The sequence below is a fragment of the Diadema antillarum genome, unplaced genomic scaffold, assembly GCF_040938485.1.
Source record: "Diadema antillarum isolate AM-2024a unplaced genomic scaffold, OU_Dant_1.0 seq00000320_RagTag, whole genome shotgun sequence".
Classification (NCBI taxonomy): Eukaryota; Metazoa; Echinodermata; class Echinoidea; order Diadematoida; family Diadematidae; genus Diadema; species Diadema antillarum.
Genome location: NW_027271339.1, coordinates 1,740,940 through 1,760,793, shown reverse-complemented (window position 1 = coordinate 1,760,793; position 19,854 = coordinate 1,740,940). Strand labels below are relative to the sequence as shown.

The window sequence follows — 19,854 nt, the reverse complement described above, 5'->3', positions numbered from 1 at the left end:
ATATATTTTTTCTTTTTTTTTACAATGAATGCACATATACAGAGGAAATTGTAGAATGAACAAAGTATCAGTATGAAAGAGTAAGTTGGGATAAGTTGTGAAACTTTCACAGTGGATTATGCATCTTGCTCAATGAAATATAAACTTGTAAACTTAGGCATTTCATAAAAAGTAATAGTAAAACATGCAACTTAACAGCATAGGGAAATGAGAAGTGTCCATTTCCACTCCCCATTTTTCTTCTGCAGTTAGTTAAAATTCCTAACACAAACCAAGGAGGTTCGAGAGATGGAGTTACAACTGACTATAATTATTCAATCAGCTGTCAGTTTTCTAAGGATGGACAAAAGAATTCCACAGGTGCATTCGTGCCTTTGATGTTTAATGCTTGAAGCCGCCATCTTTCTGAGCAATCTTAAGATTCATTTTTAACACTAACATAACATCGGGTATATGCTGCTTGTTTATATATCAAATGCAATGAAATTTCACCTAATGATAAAGCATATAAAACAAAAATCAATTCCGTTCAAAAATATGTGCAAAAGTGTAAATCTGAGCTGTATTTTGTGAAAGTGTAAAAGTGTAAACGCAAACTGGGCCAACTGCACAGCCAATTTTAGTCTGGCTTCCAAACCCTCTGCCTGTATCTTTCGCTATTCAGGATATTAACCCCCTCAACCCTGCTTTTAAAGAAAACATGAATAAATAAATAAATAAATAAATAAACGTCAAAAACTAGTATAGTTTAAGGTGGTTTTGTCCTGCAAAGGATTTTTTCCTTCGGCAAAGGCCTTTGCCCGTACGGCGACTTTGCCACCATGGAATTCAGTTGGCAAAGGGTCTGAAAACCAGACAATACCAAATTGCGTTTGTTTACAAGCAGAGCGCCACTACGACAAAATACTGAAAGGTTCAAATGAAAAGCGCGGCCGAGCCCAGCAGTGTAAATGGACAAAATTGCGGGGCTCGGCCTCGCAATTGAGGTTGGGCTCGGCCGCGGCTCGGCCCAGCCCCGCACTGTAAACGGGGTCCTAGATAGTCCATGGGCCAGGCCAGATATTGGTACCACCTGAGGTGGCAAAAACTTTTTGGTGACATTTTGTTTGTCGGGCAAAGATATGCTCATCAAGCTATGATAGCATTTCCAAATGAGTAGCTTAGTCATGATAAATGAATTTTTAACCAATTTGGTCTCGTTATATCCCTATACTTCTGAATCGAAACTAACCACCATACAAAGAAGAGCACTGTCTTCTGTATGTTCACACTGGAATCACAGGTGTTCTGGTGTAAACGCGGTGCGCTTAGTCTTTACTCAAGGCAGCGAAGGGAATATCCAAAGGTTATGATGTCCACAGCGCTTAGTCTTTATTCAAGACGGCGAAGGGAATATCCAAAGCTTATAATACAGTGTATATCCCCTTATCTATAAACAACAACAACAAAGCAATTCCTCATGAATTTTACCGTATTTTTCAATTATTTATCATATTTATCATTTTCCGGTGAAAATGCTATGGTGAAAATGCTAATACCACGCCAATGTCGCTTTATTTCCATCCAACAATGAAAGATAATGCAAAAACAATGGACCGGTACACTACAATACATTATAATAAATAATATTGTAAATGAACAGAGTGATTTTTGTTAAAAACTGATGTATTTGTTGAGAGAGTAGTATAAAAACTGTATAGATAATCCCTTTTATTAGGAACTTTAGATATGAGAACAGTACATTGTTCTAGATAAAGACTAACCGCACTGCGTGACAGCTGTGGACAGCATAACCCTTTGGATATTCCCTTCGTTGCCTTGAATAAAGACTAAGCACGCCGCGTTTGTAACAGAACACCTGAGGACATACAGAAGACAGTGCTCTTCTTTGTATAGCGGTTAGTTTCGATTCAGAAGTATAGGGATATAAAAACGAGAAGAAAATTGGTTAAAAATTCATTTATTATGACTAAGCAACTCATTTGGAAATGCTATCATAGCTTGATAAGCATATCTATGTCAGACAAACAAAATGACACCAAAAAGATTTTGCCGCCTCAGGTGGTACCAATAACCCATTTCTCGGGTCTTGGCCCATGGACTAAGACTGTTGTAACTCCCATTTCTCGAACCTCCTTGCACAAACTGAAAGAGTGCGACATTTGAGTTTCTCAGTACACATTCCTTAAATAGAGAGAAAAGTTAAGAAGAGATCCATCCAACACTGCTTGCTACAGGAATGTGAATTCAACTACATGTACAATGTATAGCATTCCAATCAACATGTGGATGAAGCGAAGAAAGGGCAAATGAAATAGAGAGCATGCACGGAATGAAAGTTGGCATGAATTTAGAAGACTGGGTTAAATGTTAGAGTATGCTCACAGTCACCATATGGGAAGAAGAGAATGCAATGTAAACACAAAGCAAACACAACAGAATTTAACAAGTCACCTGATAATACTTTGATCCAGTCAACCAATCAGATGCCAGCTCTTCCAGCTTATGGATCTTGGGAAGTCGGAATACTGTTTGAATTACATACAGCTCCATTATTATTTTTGTTTGTCCTTTTTTCTTTTAAGTTGGAATGGAGTGAAAGAGTTGTGCTAAAGTCTCCTCTGATTGACAGAAAATAATGAAATAGAGCTGCATAGAATTTCACAGGGACGGTTCCAGTTACATAATGGCCAGGTTGATGGTAAAGGGTCATGAATCGGGCATCAATTCTGGCTGGCTTTCTCCATAGCAGTGTTTGGCAATGGGGTCTCGGTAGGTGTTTTCATGCTTTACACTCTGTGACAGACAAACAAAAAGAAAAGAGATGCAAGTGTATTTGCTCTGTTGCACAGGTGAACATTTGAACTGCAAAACTACAGACACATTATCCTATATCAGCATAAAAAGAGAGCATACATGTATTCCTGAGGAAAAATCAGCAGTGCACAGACATCCCATGTGATTATGATGAACAGTGTCACTTTACCTGAAAGAAAATCTGGTACTTAAAAGTTCACTATTCTACCACAGAAGTACTGTTGTACTAGAGACAGTAATTTCATGAGGAAAGTTTAAACAATCTCCACAACTACTTTTACTCCTAAACATCTTGCGCTATTTTGAAACTGCATTGCCCAAGGGGGGGGGCTCATTTCGACCACCCCACATCTTGACTATTTATGGACCGATTGTGACCGATGTATTGTATAGAATGCCTAGTTAAATTTATGATATTTACTGTTATTCTGAAGTCATCTAATTAATCATGCACATTTCATTCTTACAAATTTTGATATTTTCCTGTTTTCCCCATTCATAGAGGAAATGCAATCAAATTTTGCATGTTTGTAGCTTGTCAAGTAATTTCAAAGATAGCTTAGTCAAATGTATTGAAATTGGTATGAAATTTTTAATTTATGTGCAAAAATGCCCATTTTCCTTGAAATTTTGAATTTCTGGATTTTCATTACATCAGAGCAGATATCTCAACATTATTTTTTGTTTTTAATTCTTTTATGTATTTCTCTGTTTTCAAATCTTTTGTTTATAACAGCTTTGTTCTCTAGAATAATCTATGATGGCCGAAAGGGTGTCACCCGAGGGCTAGATATATCGCTACGGCTACTGATATGCCTCCGCCATAATGCATGGTTCTCCTAATAGGTCTATAGTACAATGTCTTGACAATGTGTGATGACAGTTTCACACAATTGGCAAAATATCAAAATGACAGGTTTGACACAAATGTGCTGAATGTTCACTTTCCTAGAACTAGGTTCAATTGGATGAATGATTAAAATGTCAGAGTGCAGGTATTTGGGGAACTGATGATTTTTACTTGACTTTTGACCCTTTTATAAGTTTATGCATTGAGTAATTTTCAAGGTATTGAGAAAAAGTATAATTTCAGTATCAAATGGGAAAATAGCATTATCTAAACCTGGCCTTTGACCTTTGACCTCACAGTTCCAAAGAGAATCACTGTTAGGTTGAACATGCATAAATATGTAAGTTTCATGATGATACCTTGAGTTACTTTCGAGATATGGAGGAAAAAGTGCAATTTAGCACATTCACTTGACCTTTTACCTTTTGACCTTTGACCTTTTGGCAAGAAACTTCCCCAAAAATATATATTGGGTAATACATGCCATACATCAATTTAAAAAAAAAAAAACCTTCAGGCATATTGCATTTTAAGGAAAGTAGTGATATTTTGAGGAGTTGACCTTGACCTTTGACCCCCCTGACCTCTGACCCATGACCCCCAACTTCCCTAGATAATCACTGACAATCGGTACAAGCATATATACTAAGTTCCATGAAGATACCTTGAACCATTTGCGAGATATAACATGAAATTTCAATTTTTTTTTTCCACAAAATAACCTGTGACCTTTGACCCTGTGACCCTAAAATCCACACAAATTATTATCCCCCAAGGATATACCCTCATACCAAGTTTGATGTAAAACCACCACACGGTTCTTGAGATATCGACAAAAACAAAACGGGACGTACGGACGGACACGGACAACTCACGGTGATATACTTGTGTGTCTACCCCTTTGTTCTCCCTTTTGTTAAAATAGACACACAAGCAAAAATTTTAGCCACACAAGCCTGACGGAATAAAAGCCATCTATTGTGCACTATTGTTCTCCTAGCCACACAAGCATACTCTCGTTAGCACGGACGTACGGACGGACGGACGACCCGAAAACATAATGCCTCCGGCCACTTCGTTGCGGAGGCATAAAAATTAAAAACTAAAAATTCTTCTAGACAACTCTACTTATAAAACCCATACAATTTACACACACAAAGTTATTGGAAGCCACCAATTTTTTGTGACACTGGTCATCAATATGTGCTATTTCTCTGCAACCATATCCCCAATTTTTGCAAATCGGTTCTTAAAATGATGTGAATGTAGATGTGTATTAAAAGAAAAGTTATGAAATTTCAGCATGAGATCTTTTTGCATTGACAAATTATCTGGAAAACAGGGAACTTTAAACAAAACCAGCTGACTCAAACTTGATATTACGTTTGATACCATGACTACTGCTCTTTTGAAAAACATGAACAATAATTGGATGACATAATTTTTTGAAGTAACAGATGGAATATGACATCACGGAGAAACATCTATATTTAATTTCTGAAGGATTTGTACAACACTGAAATGCACAAAATGGAAAATTACCTCCTAATACCTGTCTAAAGTAGTTAAATGTATCGAAAATTTACCAATAATGACTAACCTGAGAAGAGGTACGGCACTTTGTGAGACAAAGCTCGAAATGGTCAGCTACAGATTGGAACAGGAGACGGAATGTATTACTGGCCTTGCCAAGCATATCTTGAAGAATATGTTCCTGTTGCATGGAAAGAGAAAATGACTTGGTTTGACATTTGCTTTAAAGGGAAGTCCAGTTAATTTTCATAATTTCACATCATGTAGTACATAAATCGACAGCTCCATGCTCAGATTTGTGGAATTTAATTTGGTCCTAGAGCAGAGAAACCAATATTCTGAAAATCTAAAACAAATGACATTGAACAAGGTAGTAGTTTCACCATACAGTTGGTGTAAGAATGCATGAGTAGGAAGCTCACATATTTCAGAAATGTAGCAATGCAATTCATTACAATGCCGCTCGCTTAACAAGGCCACCTGTGTAAAACTTAAGCATGCTTTTCTCTTACATTCTGCTTCTTTGAGCCCCCACCCATGCATTCTTATGGTGAAACTGCTGTCATCATCCTTGTTCATTGTAATTTGTTAAAAATTTTGAAAACATTCTTATTCCTTATCCCAGTCACAGTAAATTTTAAGACTCTGTACCCAGTGTAACCAATTTACAGTTGTTCCGAAGTAAAAGTCTGAAAATCAGCCAGAGTTTCCCTTTAAGTGTTTACAAACTGTCTACATACTCATGCCTCCGGCCACATTTTGGGATACAGTACAGTGTAGATGCATAGCAATGACAACATCCAGCACAAAGTAGCAGCAGAGGGCATTGGACTACCAGAGTACTTCTCCTTCCTGCGTATGAACTCATGACATTCATACAATCTAAAAGCATGTCAGCACTGCACACTGTTACTGGTCCAACGGTCCAGACCAGTAAAAATCACTGTTGGAACAAAAACTTTTTCAGGAATGGACTATTAAAAAAAAAGGGGGGGGGGGGAATGGGTACCTACTGGTCTGACAGACAGGTCAGATCAGTAGAAAAAAATTGGTTAGTGTGCAGCCCTGTCTATGTGACTCTTGTCTCTCTCACATTCAAAACAGCAAATTGAACCAGATCAACTAAATTTAGTGGGAGATCCAAGAATGATTATGACATTGTCTGCATCCTTACATTAATCAGAAATAAAACTGAAGACTGGTGGATAACTGCTCACATACAATCACAGATTTTCACAGTACAGCTGGTGATTTCAAGTTTGATGCTTGTGCTGGTGTCAGTGCTATCTCAACACTAGCACCAGCAATAATCCAGATTAAAATCAGTCAGTGTAAGCAGGTTGACCGCAAACTATGACCTTGTTCTGGTAGCAAACATTGGGCATGGTGCTGAATGTTGCCTGTTGAAGTGACCTTTCTGACTGGTGATTTACACTGTACATGCTTTTTTCCCCTATTGGCTAATACCAGCCCCTAGGGATTATCAAATTTGTCATTTCAAGTTCAATGCTGGTGCTAGCATTGCAATACGTGTGAGAAACACATTTCACGTCAGTGCACATTGTCATCTCTACTCGCATCAATTGCATACGTGGATGAGCATAGTCAATGCTCATGTAATAGTCACCCTTGAAAAGCACTCTAACACTCTAGACATGGCCATAAAAATGTATCTGAAGACAACCCCCCCCCCAAAAAAAAAATAAGATCGTAATTTTTAGATGTTACAAAATTTGTGGCATTTTAATGTTTCTTCCACATCGCTTGTCTAATACAAAGCATTCATGGCAGCATCTTTTCTTATTGAACCAAGCACAATCATCGTTTTTAGTTTTTAGCCGTGATGTGAAGATGAAACTAATGTTGGGGTCTTCAATCATGATCGGTATTACTTGCATTAATCTGACTGTTGGTGTTGGCGCTCAATTTAATGCAGTTGTCTGAAAGATATCACCAGCACCAGTGCTAGCATCAAACCTGAAATCACCCAAATGCATGACATGGCATCTTTAACTTGTGTAACCATTTGCTAAGGAATAAATTAAAAGAAAAGTTCGTTGTTTTTTATCAAGCATGGCACAACCACTGCAATGAGAGAAGGAATAAAATGAAATATCACTAAAATAATATCTGAAGGGTTACAAGTTAAAGATAGCAAATCATTAAGTAAGGATGGTTGTGGAAAACCAATGCAAAACCACAATAAGTGAAAAAAATAAATAAGATTGACTATAGTGCCTAATTACCACTGGACAATCTGAATGGCTGAAATTATGGCTAGACAATGTACTATGAATCAAAGTACAGCAACCATTGACCTTGCGCCCATCACCACTCTCCATAATGAAACATTTGTCCATATATTTTTAGTCCTTCCCATCAAATTACACTACCATTTGATAATTATTAGCTGAGGTAATAGCTAACTCCTTTTTCTTTTCTTTTTTTTTTTTTTTTTTTTGGGGGGGGGGGGGGCACAACAGAAAACTCACCTTGACCTTTCACCACTATCGTTTCATGTCAATAACTTATTTCTTTCCCTTTTTTATTTACTTATCAACAGCTGTACATCCCTGGATGAAGGTAAAGCTGAAGAATTCAATCTTGAAGCCAAAGTTCAAAGAAATTTACGTTGGGAGACTTTGCCCAAAACCTTCAATAGCATATCTACACCTCACTTATATCTGGGGGGTACAACTGTAGGTACATTGTCCAGAGAAAATGCACAGACATTTTTGCAATCAAATCGCAATAACAAGATGTGGGATAGACAGATGGATAACCCATAAACAGGCTTCCTGCACCCTTTGAGGCAGAGGAATAAAGAGAGGATCTGTCATCCACACTGCCTCTCCTTTCACCTTCTCAACAAATTGGATGCAGAGCTCTGCTCATGCAACAGAGATTTTCTGCCTCAGACATGCCTGGATTTTCAACTTTGCTTTTGGAATCAGGTTTTTTTAGATCAACTTGTTTGAGGACTTTTCCCTAACCTTCTCAGGACAATGCATTGTATAGCACAAGACAACTGGACAGATATCTAACACTTTCACTTAGGGCCCACCTTCTCTGGATGGAGACAACACGAGACACAGTGCTCATACACTGCACAACAGCCATTGTTGGAGCAACCATCACAGTTGTGGATAGAAGCTGCAGGGGTCTTTGAATTACAGCAGCCATTGGGAAGGAGGTCCTTCCATGAACACACGTAACCTGAAATGAAAAGATTTTCCCTTTCTTCAGTTTTGAGTGTACAATGTCAGTGATGCAATGTTTCAACTCATGATAAAAAGACAAAGTCTAATAGACTCTGTAGATATGACTACTAACACAGTTCTTCCAGCTCTTTGTCTTAGTGTTTGCCTTCTGGTAAATAGAGTGTAAAAGTGAATTCTACTCAATCTTCAAAATTGATCGTAATGGAAAATGAAACATGAAATTAAGAGAACAGCAGAAGTGATTTTCACTTCAGGTGTACCATGTCACATTTTCATAGAATGGTAGTATGAGGCACATTCTACCCCAAACTCTCCACAACCAGCAATCCATCATACCTTCATAAAAACATCTTTAAACTCACTTGTTTTGCTCATAATTCTATTGTTAAGTGCATTTGAGCATGTCATGGAAAATACAATGAATATCAATAATAATAATAATAATGATAATAATAATAACAATAATAATAATTATCATTATTATTACTACTACTATTATCATTATCATTATCTATTATCATTATTATTATTGTCATTGTTATTATCATCATTATTATTATTATTATTATTATCATTTTGTCATTATTATTATCATTATTATTATTATTATTATTATTATTATTATTATTATTATTATTATTATTATTATTATTATCATTATTACCATTCACAATGGCAAATAGAAGTGATGAAATCATTGCCTAAAAAAGTCTTTTATTTTACCTACAGTATATATGGATGAATAGAGAGGCGACAAACAAGATAAGGAACAGAGGGATAAAGAAAGGAAAAGAGTGAAATAGCAACAGCATGAGTTGGGGGGGGGGGGGGGGGGGGACGGGGTGGGGGCGGAGCAAGCAGCGAGCCCTAACCTGGTGTATCCAAGAAGAGGCAACAAAATGAAAGTGAGAGTCAACCAACAAATGCAAGTTACCAAACAGATCAACGTATCTTTTTGATCTGTTATTTATCTGATTGAAGTATATACTATGTTTGGTAACTTGCATTTGTTGGTCGACTCTCGCTTTCAATTTGTTGCCTCTTCCTGGTGACATCACATGACATGATGTATCGCAATATTATGGCAGTCACTCACTGTTTGCTTCGCCATCCCCCCCCCCCCCCCCCCCCATGCTGTTGCTATTTCACTCTTTTCCTTAATTTATCCCTCTGTTGTTCCTTATCTTGTTTGATGTTGGCTCCCTATTCATCCTTATCCTTCACAGGTTGCCCCCATAGTCCTCAGGATCATCACTGACCTTCCTCTGCCTTTTGTCTGTCCACCCTCCTGCTCTAATCCCCCTCCCTTTACCTGTTGGGCTTCCTTGCCCATGATCACCAACCCTTCCCTTTTGTTTTCTTTGTTCTGTGTCTCCAGCCCTCCCATGACTGTTCTTGTTGTCCTTATGCATGTGATTGCTTTCCCTGCCTGCTTGTCATTTTGCCTCTGACAAAGATTCTGCTACGATCGAAAGCTCAGACCCCTTTTCACTCCATGTTGCTTAATATTTGTCCATAATCAGCTTGCTGAGAATGCTGTTCTGTTTGATTTAATTCTTTGCATTGATGTGAACTTGAACATGCAATGGAGTTTCCCTTACAACACTACATGACAGTAGATTAGATTACATTAGATATTTTTACACACGACATCAATGTCTAATAAAAGAAATGTTTTGAGTTTGATGTGGATATAACGGTAATAACAAAGACATGTTGAAATACAGGCATTACACTAATGAGATGGATCATACAATTGTATCTCCTTTGAGCCAGTCCATAAAAAGTTTGTCATTAGAGTCCACGTGCTAGCTATGGCATGCCAGTACATAATGTGGTCAAAGAAACATTTCAATCTGATACATCAAGATGTAAATACTGTACACACAAGAAGCACAGTATTCATGCTGAACTCAACTCTGTCGAAAGAGTATTCCAGTATTTTGAAATTCTAAAAAGTTTCACTGCTGCACTGTAATCATACCTTTTTCATCTACAACATAATTCTTTCCTTGCCGGGAATTCCGACATGCTGTAAGGTTGTTGGCCTGGGCACTCGTCCTGGTTCTCAGTGCTATCTGCTGGGGTGTTGGAGGCACATCCTGGAACTGGTCTGAGATTGCTATTGGAACCTACACAGCAAATGTCCATTCAGATAAACAAGATCAAAATACAACGAGACATGAAACTCATCACTGAAGACGAGTTAGGTGATACGCTGGGGTGTCATCAGATATCGGTCATTCCTGATCGATAACGAAAAGAATGTGATATAGCTACTTGAAGTTATATGAAGTTGAATTTTTTGTACCTACATAATTCAGATCAGGAGGCTTTTTTTTGCACCCGTAGGACTACATAGGAGTAGGGCCGACATAGGGTGTCACCATTTTGGGCCCCGGTCACCCCGGAAGTGACGCTAGGAAAAAAAGAAAGGAATGAAACCTTTGAGCGCGGTAAGGCCTTTGTTTTTGCCCTGAAGACCTTCTTTTTTTCTTTCTTTTCTTTTTTTTTGTTTTAGTTTTGTTTGCTTTGTTTGCCTTTCAGCAGAAGAAACCCAAAAGTGGAATGAGAAAGATGTGCTGAAGACCTATATATTTTTTTAATCATTATTATCTTTTTTTCTGGCTTGTCAACTGGAGAAACTCGCAAGTGGCACCCGATGTACGCTGAAGTCTTTTTTGTTTTGTTTTGTTTTGCTTTGTTTTGTTCTTGTTAGCTCATGAAAACCCAGAATTGGGCCCCTCTCCCACCCACTTTTGAAAACGTGGCGCCGGCCATGCTCTCAAGAAGGCGATAATGAATGGATAACATAGAACTGTGTAAAGATATGAATACACGTCACTCATGAAGACAACAATGCACTGCGTTGTGCTGCCGCTGCATCAACAAGATGCATCAATCTATAAATAGATCATTACGCACAAATCGCATAGATTTTGCCTAACTCTATGGCTCAAATCCACTAACAGCACTGTAACAGCGCACATGTCTAACAGCGCTCTAACAGCGCTTTCTGTGCGTTCATTTTGCCCGTGCTGTTAGTGGCTGATTTGTTAGTGAATTGTTAGCGCTAACAAACCTCACATTAACAGCGTTTCTGTGTGGCCGGTACTGGCCTAGAGTTAATTACGGTAATTCAGTTCTCATTCCTACTCAAGTTGGGTTATGTAAATGTGCAAGTTCCCACCTACATGATAACAAAAACAACTGTAAAGAAAAGGGAAGAGGAAACGAAAGGTGGCAAGGGGAAAACTGCATAAGGGCAATTTGTAACCTTGAGTGTGACAAATGAAGCAAATGTATAAAGACTTTCTAGAGCTAAACTAGAAATGTCGCTACAGCGACTGGTTATACCCCCGCCAAACAACATTTCATAAGCTTTGGTCAAAACAACATTTCATAAGCTTTGGTCAAAAAACTGAGGAAGTAGTTAAATCCGCAAGATCTTTCCTTGATCTTCTGCCATTAATATGCCGTTACCATGGCAACATACTTTCGGGTACTGTCGAAAAATGCGTCTTGCACATCTACAACCAAAGGCACACATCTGTACCAAGTTTCATGGAAATTGGGCAAAAACTAAGGAAGTAGTTTGCAAAACAAAATTTTCCATCATTTTGGCTCATAATATGTGAGCTGTTACCATGGCAACATACTTTTTGTCACTGTCAAGAAATGTGTCATGCTGACCTATATCCTAACACAAACATTCAATATGAATTCCATGAGAATTGGAAGAACACTGATGAAGCAGTTTTGCCATGAAGCATTTTGCCCTATATTTTACCAATAACATGCCGTTACCATGGCAACGCACTTTTTGCCACTGCGGAAATATGTGTCTTGCACATTAACATATTCAGATGAACATCTGTACCTAATTTCATAAAAATTGATCAAAAACTGTGGGAGGAGTTCGCGACGCAAGATTTGTACCCATTTTTGCCCATAATATGCCGTTACCATGGCAACGTACTTTTGGGTACTGTCAAAAAAATACGTCTTGCACATCTACAACCCAAGGCACACATCTGTGCCAAGTTTTATGGGAATCGGTTGAAAACTGAGGAAGTAGTTCGCGACGCAAGATTTGCAACGGACCGACCGCCCGACCGCCCGACTGCCTGACCGCCCGACCGCCCGACCGCTGATTCCTATATACCCCCTTCAAACTTCGTTTGGCGGGGGTATAATAAGAGGGATGAAAGGGAAGAGAAACGCGAGGGGTTTACTTATTTACATCGAATGGACGTGTTTGTGGTCTAAATGTACAGTGTACCGACTGGAAACAGGTGTACAGCCAAGACATAAAACCGAATGCATTAGGCAATATGAATGAGTTACACGGTGTAGCGACCATGAAAAGGTAGTGGAAGAAGTAATGATGATGCCAATATATTTCAGAATAGACCATGAGCACACAATTTCAAGGTCGAGGTCAGCAATTCAATAAACCATAAATATTTGAGGACACTCGTGTACAAGATAGGGCACAACCACAGATTTTATTACATATATTGAATCCAATAGGTTCCCAGTTTTTATTTGTTTCACAGGCAGATTTCATTTACCATAAACTCTGCAAGCAAGATTTACAATATCTGCACTAATTCACAAAATGTGAAGCGTTGTGAAATAAAAGGAGTAGGCCTACAGATTGTGATACAATGCAGTTTTTATATAAAGCTGGTCTTCCCTTATTAAATGAATTTAATTCTAATAAAGTTTATACACACGTGTATAGCAATGCAAAAAAAAAAAATTAGGAATACCTTGAACTAAGACTAAAAAAGGATATTACTTGTTGTTTAAAAGACACTTGCTATTGAATATGAAACGTTATCTAAAAAGAGTTATAAGAAAAATAATTAAAAACAAAAGTGTCCTGCGGGCATCGATCCCCCAAAAGCGTGAATACGAAACAGTTACTCAAACCACTCAGCCAAGGAACATCCACGGTAATGATAAGGCAAAAAAAAAGTATATTGATAAAATTTTTTTAATGACGGGGGAAAAAGTCAATGCCCGCACAACAAACGTGCCCGCGTGAACATGTATTGTATCGCTAGACGGCAATGCGGCCATGTGATGACTAATGGCGCTATACCATTTCTAGCAAGGGGTTGGTTGGATCAACTGGGGAAAAAATGCGTCCCATTGACATAACACGTAAACTCGGCTGATTTTGATATCTTGCCTTTAATCACAATTTTCACTATGATGATGTCGTCAAATTGCAAAACAAAGACTTTGACTTGAAAGACAGTTGTTCAAAGTACAACATATCCGAATTTGGGATAACATTGAGCAAAAATGACCGAGATACATGCAAATGAATGACAGAAAGAGTACTTCGAAAAAATAAATTCCACTTTTTTTATTTCAGATGACGATATGATGACGTCATAGAGTTTTCATCGAAATATTGATACTTGAAATGTTATTTACAAGTCGTATGCTTTTGTTACATGCGATGAAAACATAGGGTTGCTGGACATCTTAAAGATGTATGGCGAAATAAACAAAGGCATGTTTTTTCACTATATTTGCACATAGAAGCGCGTGAATATTAACTCTGATGCAAGTGCATTGCTTTATTATTGGTCAAAATCAATCGAAAATCAATGGATATTGTCACTGGATGTATCAGAAACCCAAGACAGTCAGAAAAAGAGTATTTTCATATTGCTTACACGCTCAAAACACGCGGACGGACCCGCATGCGCGGAATTTTTTGAAACGCTATAAATTGTCTGAAACTTCAAGAATTCCCATTGGGAAGTCGTTTTGAGCATTTTAAACTTTTGACGCGTGCATATGCGCATGGTTTAGGATGATCAGTCGTGACTTGAAATTTATGTCTATCTAAAATGATAAAGAAATGACATTTTGTTATGAAGTTATGATCATTTCATGTACAGAGATATTGATATGAGATACTGTATGTTGACTGAAAATTTCATGTTAACTGGTCGTGTCATTGTTGAGATATTTTGTCAACAAAATTCATCAGAAAGAAAGAAGAATAATAAAAAAAGGAAGATTTCGTACAAACACAATATGTGATAAGCCGATAGCATATCACCTAATTATCCACCTTACTAGTATGTTTTTCAGTTCAGATAAAAACTGAACAAAGTTTGGGAATACCATACATTGTACATGAAAAGTAGAAAACAATAAAAAACATCAGAAATATAAACATTACAAAACATAAGAACACGAAAGTGACATGTTCTTGTTGTGAGCAGGAAAATCGAGTTTATTAAAACATTAATGATAGACATATCGTAGTTTAAAGGGGATGGCTAGTAACTGATCACTGGAAATCAGTGGGAATGCTGGACGATGATTGTTCCAATCCTTGTGGGATTCATTTAAGAGTACATTATTATCTATTGTTGTGTGAAAATTATTTGCTTCAGAATGGTCTCATATTCAAGTAATGTGCGGTTTAAAGTTCCCAGGTTAGCGTGCCTGGTCAGTGACGGGGCATTAATCTGCACATTACTTGAATATGAGACCGTTGTGAAGCAAATAATCTTCACACAACAGTAGATATATAATGTGCTCTTAAATGAATCCCACAAGGATTGGAACAATCATCCCTCAGCATTCCCACTGATTCCCACTGATCGGTTACTAGCCATCCCCTTTAATGGGTAAACTCGGCCTAGCGGGTAAACTCGACCCCTGCGTGTGCACTAAAACTAATTGTAATGCACACGCAGGGGGCCGAGTTTACCCCTAACTATGATAATTGTTTTGTTTTTTTTTTTCATTTCTCATCTGGGAAACATTATTCTTTATTATTACATAGTTTCCATATGTTTTTTTACAAAGGTTGAAATTATAGAATTATCTCCAATATGCATGAAATTTACATGATAATAAACAAATCATTCAAACAATGCATAGATGAATTATGTATTATGCTATCAGATTCAGCACATGACCTATCAGCATGCAAATTTTCAAGTTCACTGTGTATTTTACACCCCCCCCCCTTTAAAATGGAGTATTGTCTCAAGTGTCTGCTAAAGTGGCTACAAAATTGGGATGCCTCCTGCAGGTTCATTGACCATCCACATGTACTAGGGTGTCGGATCGTGCCCTTCCTACCTTCGGACCATTGCGCACCCTAATCTCATAACACGCAATTCCCATGGGACGCCATGCAAATGCGTGGTGCGCCGATTTTGGCATGCAATTTTGAGTGTCAAGAGGAATCTGTGAGAATGACAACTGCTCCGTTTGACGGATTTGATACCTGTGCGCATGCGCTAACCGGAATGTAATGTAGCCTTTTCACAAGGCCTTCTCGCTGTTGACAAGGCCCTCTTGCTGTATTGCGTTGCTTTCTGGGCGACTGAAGAAGCGATCCCAGCCAAGCGCAACAGCGCGAGAGTGAAAGGGCCTTGTCCAAAGGTGAAAAACATTGCGCCTTTTATGCATATTCATATCGCCAATGCGCAAAGTTTCTTGCAAAGGCTGTTAAACTGAAAAACGAAGGGAGGAACACGGAGAATGGAGATGGACACATAGAAACATGTTTTTTCAAGACCATGGCATGGGATCAGTCTGGTCCACTCTAGAAATTAGCAAGTACTAGTATTTTAAACGGCAGGTATGAATTGGATAGGATACATAAATACAAAAGTAAGCATTTTGCTGGTGAAATATGTAACTTTAATATAAAGGGGGGAAAATTTGTGTTTCTCTTTCATAGTACAGAGATAGCGTTCTGTTGACTCAGGGCACTCCCACAGTAACTCAAGTACAAGAAGAGCCCCGGGGTTAAGGGCCTGGTGGCTTCCTGATGCCGATGCGATGGCGATAGAGTGCCAAGAAATTAAATGAACAGAGACAGCCTGCTTATTTTCCCTTTTTCTAAGGGCGGGGGGGGGGGGGGCAATCCCCCCTTATGATTAAATTTACACGAGTATCGAGTACTGCATTCTGTCTCTGATCGTGCTGTTCGAAGCAGGATAAAGCAAAAGCTAGGCAAAAGCATGTTGAACTCCGCGTCTCATGACAGCCGTTCACATTCGCACACTATAATAAGCTTGTACTGCAGCAACATCAATAAAACAGTCAGTACCAGTATGACCAAGCATTGTGGGACCGGACGCGTATTGTAAGTGTGTCTGTAATGAAAATGACGCACCCAGGAATAAAACCAACCCTGGGAATTGAATTCTCATGGACAGGCCAAGATGCGACGCAAAAATGTAAGTAGCTGTCTCATAATTTCATAAAATATGATAATTCTTTCATTTTCTCACCTAAAAAATTTTTTTTCTTGCTAATGTATGTAATTTAGTTGGCATAATCGTGATATAGTCCCCACCGCTGCGTGTCCGTACTAAATAAAACCCTACCTAACCCTAGCTATACCCTGGCCTAACCCTACACGCAGGGATGCCAAGTTCAAACAAAATTTATGAGTGAGATTTTCATGACTCGGCATCTCAGCATGCAAACATGCGCGCGAGCGAGGGTGTGGGAGGGGTTTTTCCCCCCTGTGGCCCAAGTCCCACGGTAGGGAGCTTTTTCAATTTTTAGCTCTTAATGGTGCGATCAGGTGCATACTTAAGTGACTTTAAGACAAAAGGGAAATATACCTTCATTTGCAACTATCACTTTAATCTTTTGCGCTATGCTCATTATTATAGGCCCAAGTTGCAGACTTCGCCTGATGCATGAGAAAAATGGGTGCCATGCGTGAGGTCGTGAGATGGCCCCTAAATGCCAGAGTCTCACGGAGAATGCGTGAGACTTGGTAGCTCTGTAAACGCACGGGTGCACGCGCACTGTGGTGGGGATCTAGGTGGGGACTATATCACGATAATGCCATCTAATGGCACTTTAGACAGAAAGATCCGTCTGTCCGGAGGACTCTTTTTATATTTTGCCATTAACGCTGTCCTCCGTAGACAGACGGAAGGTTGCAGTACCCATTGCTGTGTGGATGTTCTTAACCACTGTCTCTATTGAAAATTGGGTGAGGTACCTCACCCTTCTCGATTGCGTCTAATTCACGGCCCTAGGTCGGCAAATTTAAGCTTGTATAGTTAAATAAGCTTTTTAAGAATACATTACACTCACCAGATTAATGAATAATCCACAATTTTAGTAGAATTTTCAACGTAAAACACAGCCTGTCGCGTCGTCACGTTCAAACTGCAGAAACATACACTATGAATCTATTAGCCAATCACATGCGAGGTAGTTTCTACGTGTTTGTTTTACTAAAACACGTACCTCGCATGTGATTGGCTTACAGATTCAAAATGGCGACTTACAGCTTGCGAACGGCGATGTTGCGATATCGATAAAATTTCTGCGTTATAGGCCTAACCGAGTTTATGTGAGTATTTCGATTGCACAATGTAAGAAATTTATCCCAAATATTGCTGCATAATGTGTCATGTCATGTCAAACTTGTTTGAATGTAAAAGAGCTGTCTGAAATTTGGTTTATCGTAACGTTTGATCTGTGCGCGACTGCTCCACACAGGAGCCGCAATCATTGACTTCGGTCTGTATACGGAGGGGATCCGTGAAGCCAGACGCAGTCTCCGCGGAACATTCCCCGACGGACAGATACAGACCGATCTTTCGGTCAAATGGCACTTATACCTCCCACTACGCTGGCTGCGATGCGTGTCGTTCTCGCTGCCGGTACAGAAGTGCAAGTCTCACACAAGGTGTTAGTAGACAACGAGTTATTTATACACACGTCGTTAGGCCAGTTCGATCGAATGTTCGATAGCGTCGATCGTACGGCGAAAATAAGGCAAAAGAAAACACTGAAGTGAATTAGATGTGTTCTTGTAAGTTGTATGTAAACACCGTGCCCAGAGATGCCAAGTTCAAAAAAAATTTTATGAGTGAGATTTTCATAACTCGAGTCTCGGCATCTCGGCCCGCGAATGTGTACGCGAGCGAGGGTGGGAGGAGTTTTTTACCCCTCCCACGGTAGGGACCTCTTTCAATTTTTAGCTCTTATGGTGCGATCAGGTGCATACATGAGTGACTATTCTTACCTATTTTGAAAGAGAAAAGGGAAATAAACCTTCAATTGCAACTATCACTGTACTTGATGTCTTTAATCCTTTGGGCTATGCTCATTATTAATATTATAGTGTAGGCCCAAGTTAGCAGACTTTTCCCAATGCGTGAGAAAAATGAATGCCATGCGTGAGATCGTGAGATGGCCCCTAAATGCTCGAGTCTCACTCAGAATGCGTGAGACTTGGTAGCTCTGCGTGCCACTCGCTCCCCATAGATTCTATATCATTATCATGTATATTTCCCGAACAAAATCAACGCGTGCACAACTCTTTGATACATTCGACTCTGTATGGGCGGAGTCACTTTGAAGGGGAAAATCCAACGATTTAGCAGGTTAATTCTCACAGAGTATGTTGTCTAGTATATGAGGAGTCTATATCAAGTCTTTGAGGTAAAGAAGGGTGCATATTCTATGTAAAATAGGTAAGTTTTCACGCGCGAACTTAAGTGTCCGGGTCCGTAAACACAACCCCCCATCATACATACACACAGCACAGAGTACAGCTAACGTTAGAGGTTCTACCAAAAGAAGTTACAACTTATACAAGACTCTGTCAAGAGTCGTAAACGTTAGACGTTCCACTGATTCACCATTCACATTGTCTTACCTGATTTAACGTCTTATTCATAAAATAGGTAAACGAAAGCAGAAATATCACAGCCAGTACCCAGCGTCTCCGAATGAATCGAATCGGAAACATGGAGGTAACGATGCGAAATAACAGCGTTTGCAATCCACACGCAGTTAGATTCGGGCAGGCACCATATTGAATGACGTATACTGTACACTTTATACTAGTGGTATACTAGTATCGACCGGCCAGACTCTTTTACTACATACCGGTACTAGAATAAGAATGTTTTTGTTGATTGTACTATGATTGTTATCTTTGATTTTGTGAATAAAACATGAAAAAAAAACCCAAAAAAGAATAAGAATACAGAGGGTGGCGGCCACGCACCGCACGGAATTTGGACGAGGTTCACGCAAGCGCACGCAAAATGTATAGATATGTTGAGACTAAGCAGAAAATATGCTCGCCTGAAATTGCCGACCATTATATTGCACAATACTTGGGCAGGCAGCTCTCAAAACGCCTATAAGTACTAATAGGGGCCCTCCAGTATTTATTCTTAAGAATAAACAATAAAGTGATCCGTTTTATATCTCAGGATTAAAATCTACCGTAAATCACGCATCAATATCTCCACTTATCACTCTAACTGCATGTCAATTCATCCCGTGTTTTCTTTATAGATGTGGTGTATTTCTGTACTAGTGTATTGATTTCTTTTGCAAGAATGATGCATGTGTATTCTTTGTTAATATATCTTGAAGAGAGACAAATAAATG

General features: G+C 38.9%; 1 protein-coding gene across 1 annotated transcript; it reads right to left on the bottom strand.

The window, feature by feature from the left end:
• Positions 1–1,976: 1,976 nt before the first annotated feature.
• Positions 1,977–19,267, bottom strand: LOC139730530 (SREBP regulating gene protein-like). Its single transcript, XM_071641385.1, has 5 exons — positions 19,109–19,267; positions 10,406–10,553; positions 8,265–8,416; positions 5,268–5,381; positions 1,977–2,796 (listed from the first exon to the last, which is right to left on the bottom strand). Exons 1-5 carry the CDS (start codon positions 19,199–19,201, stop codon positions 2,710–2,712), a joined length of 594 nt encoding a protein of 197 aa, XP_071497486.1. The 5' UTR covers positions 19,202–19,267; the 3' UTR covers positions 1,977–2,709.
• Between the last annotated feature and the right edge of the window lie 587 nt (positions 19,268–19,854).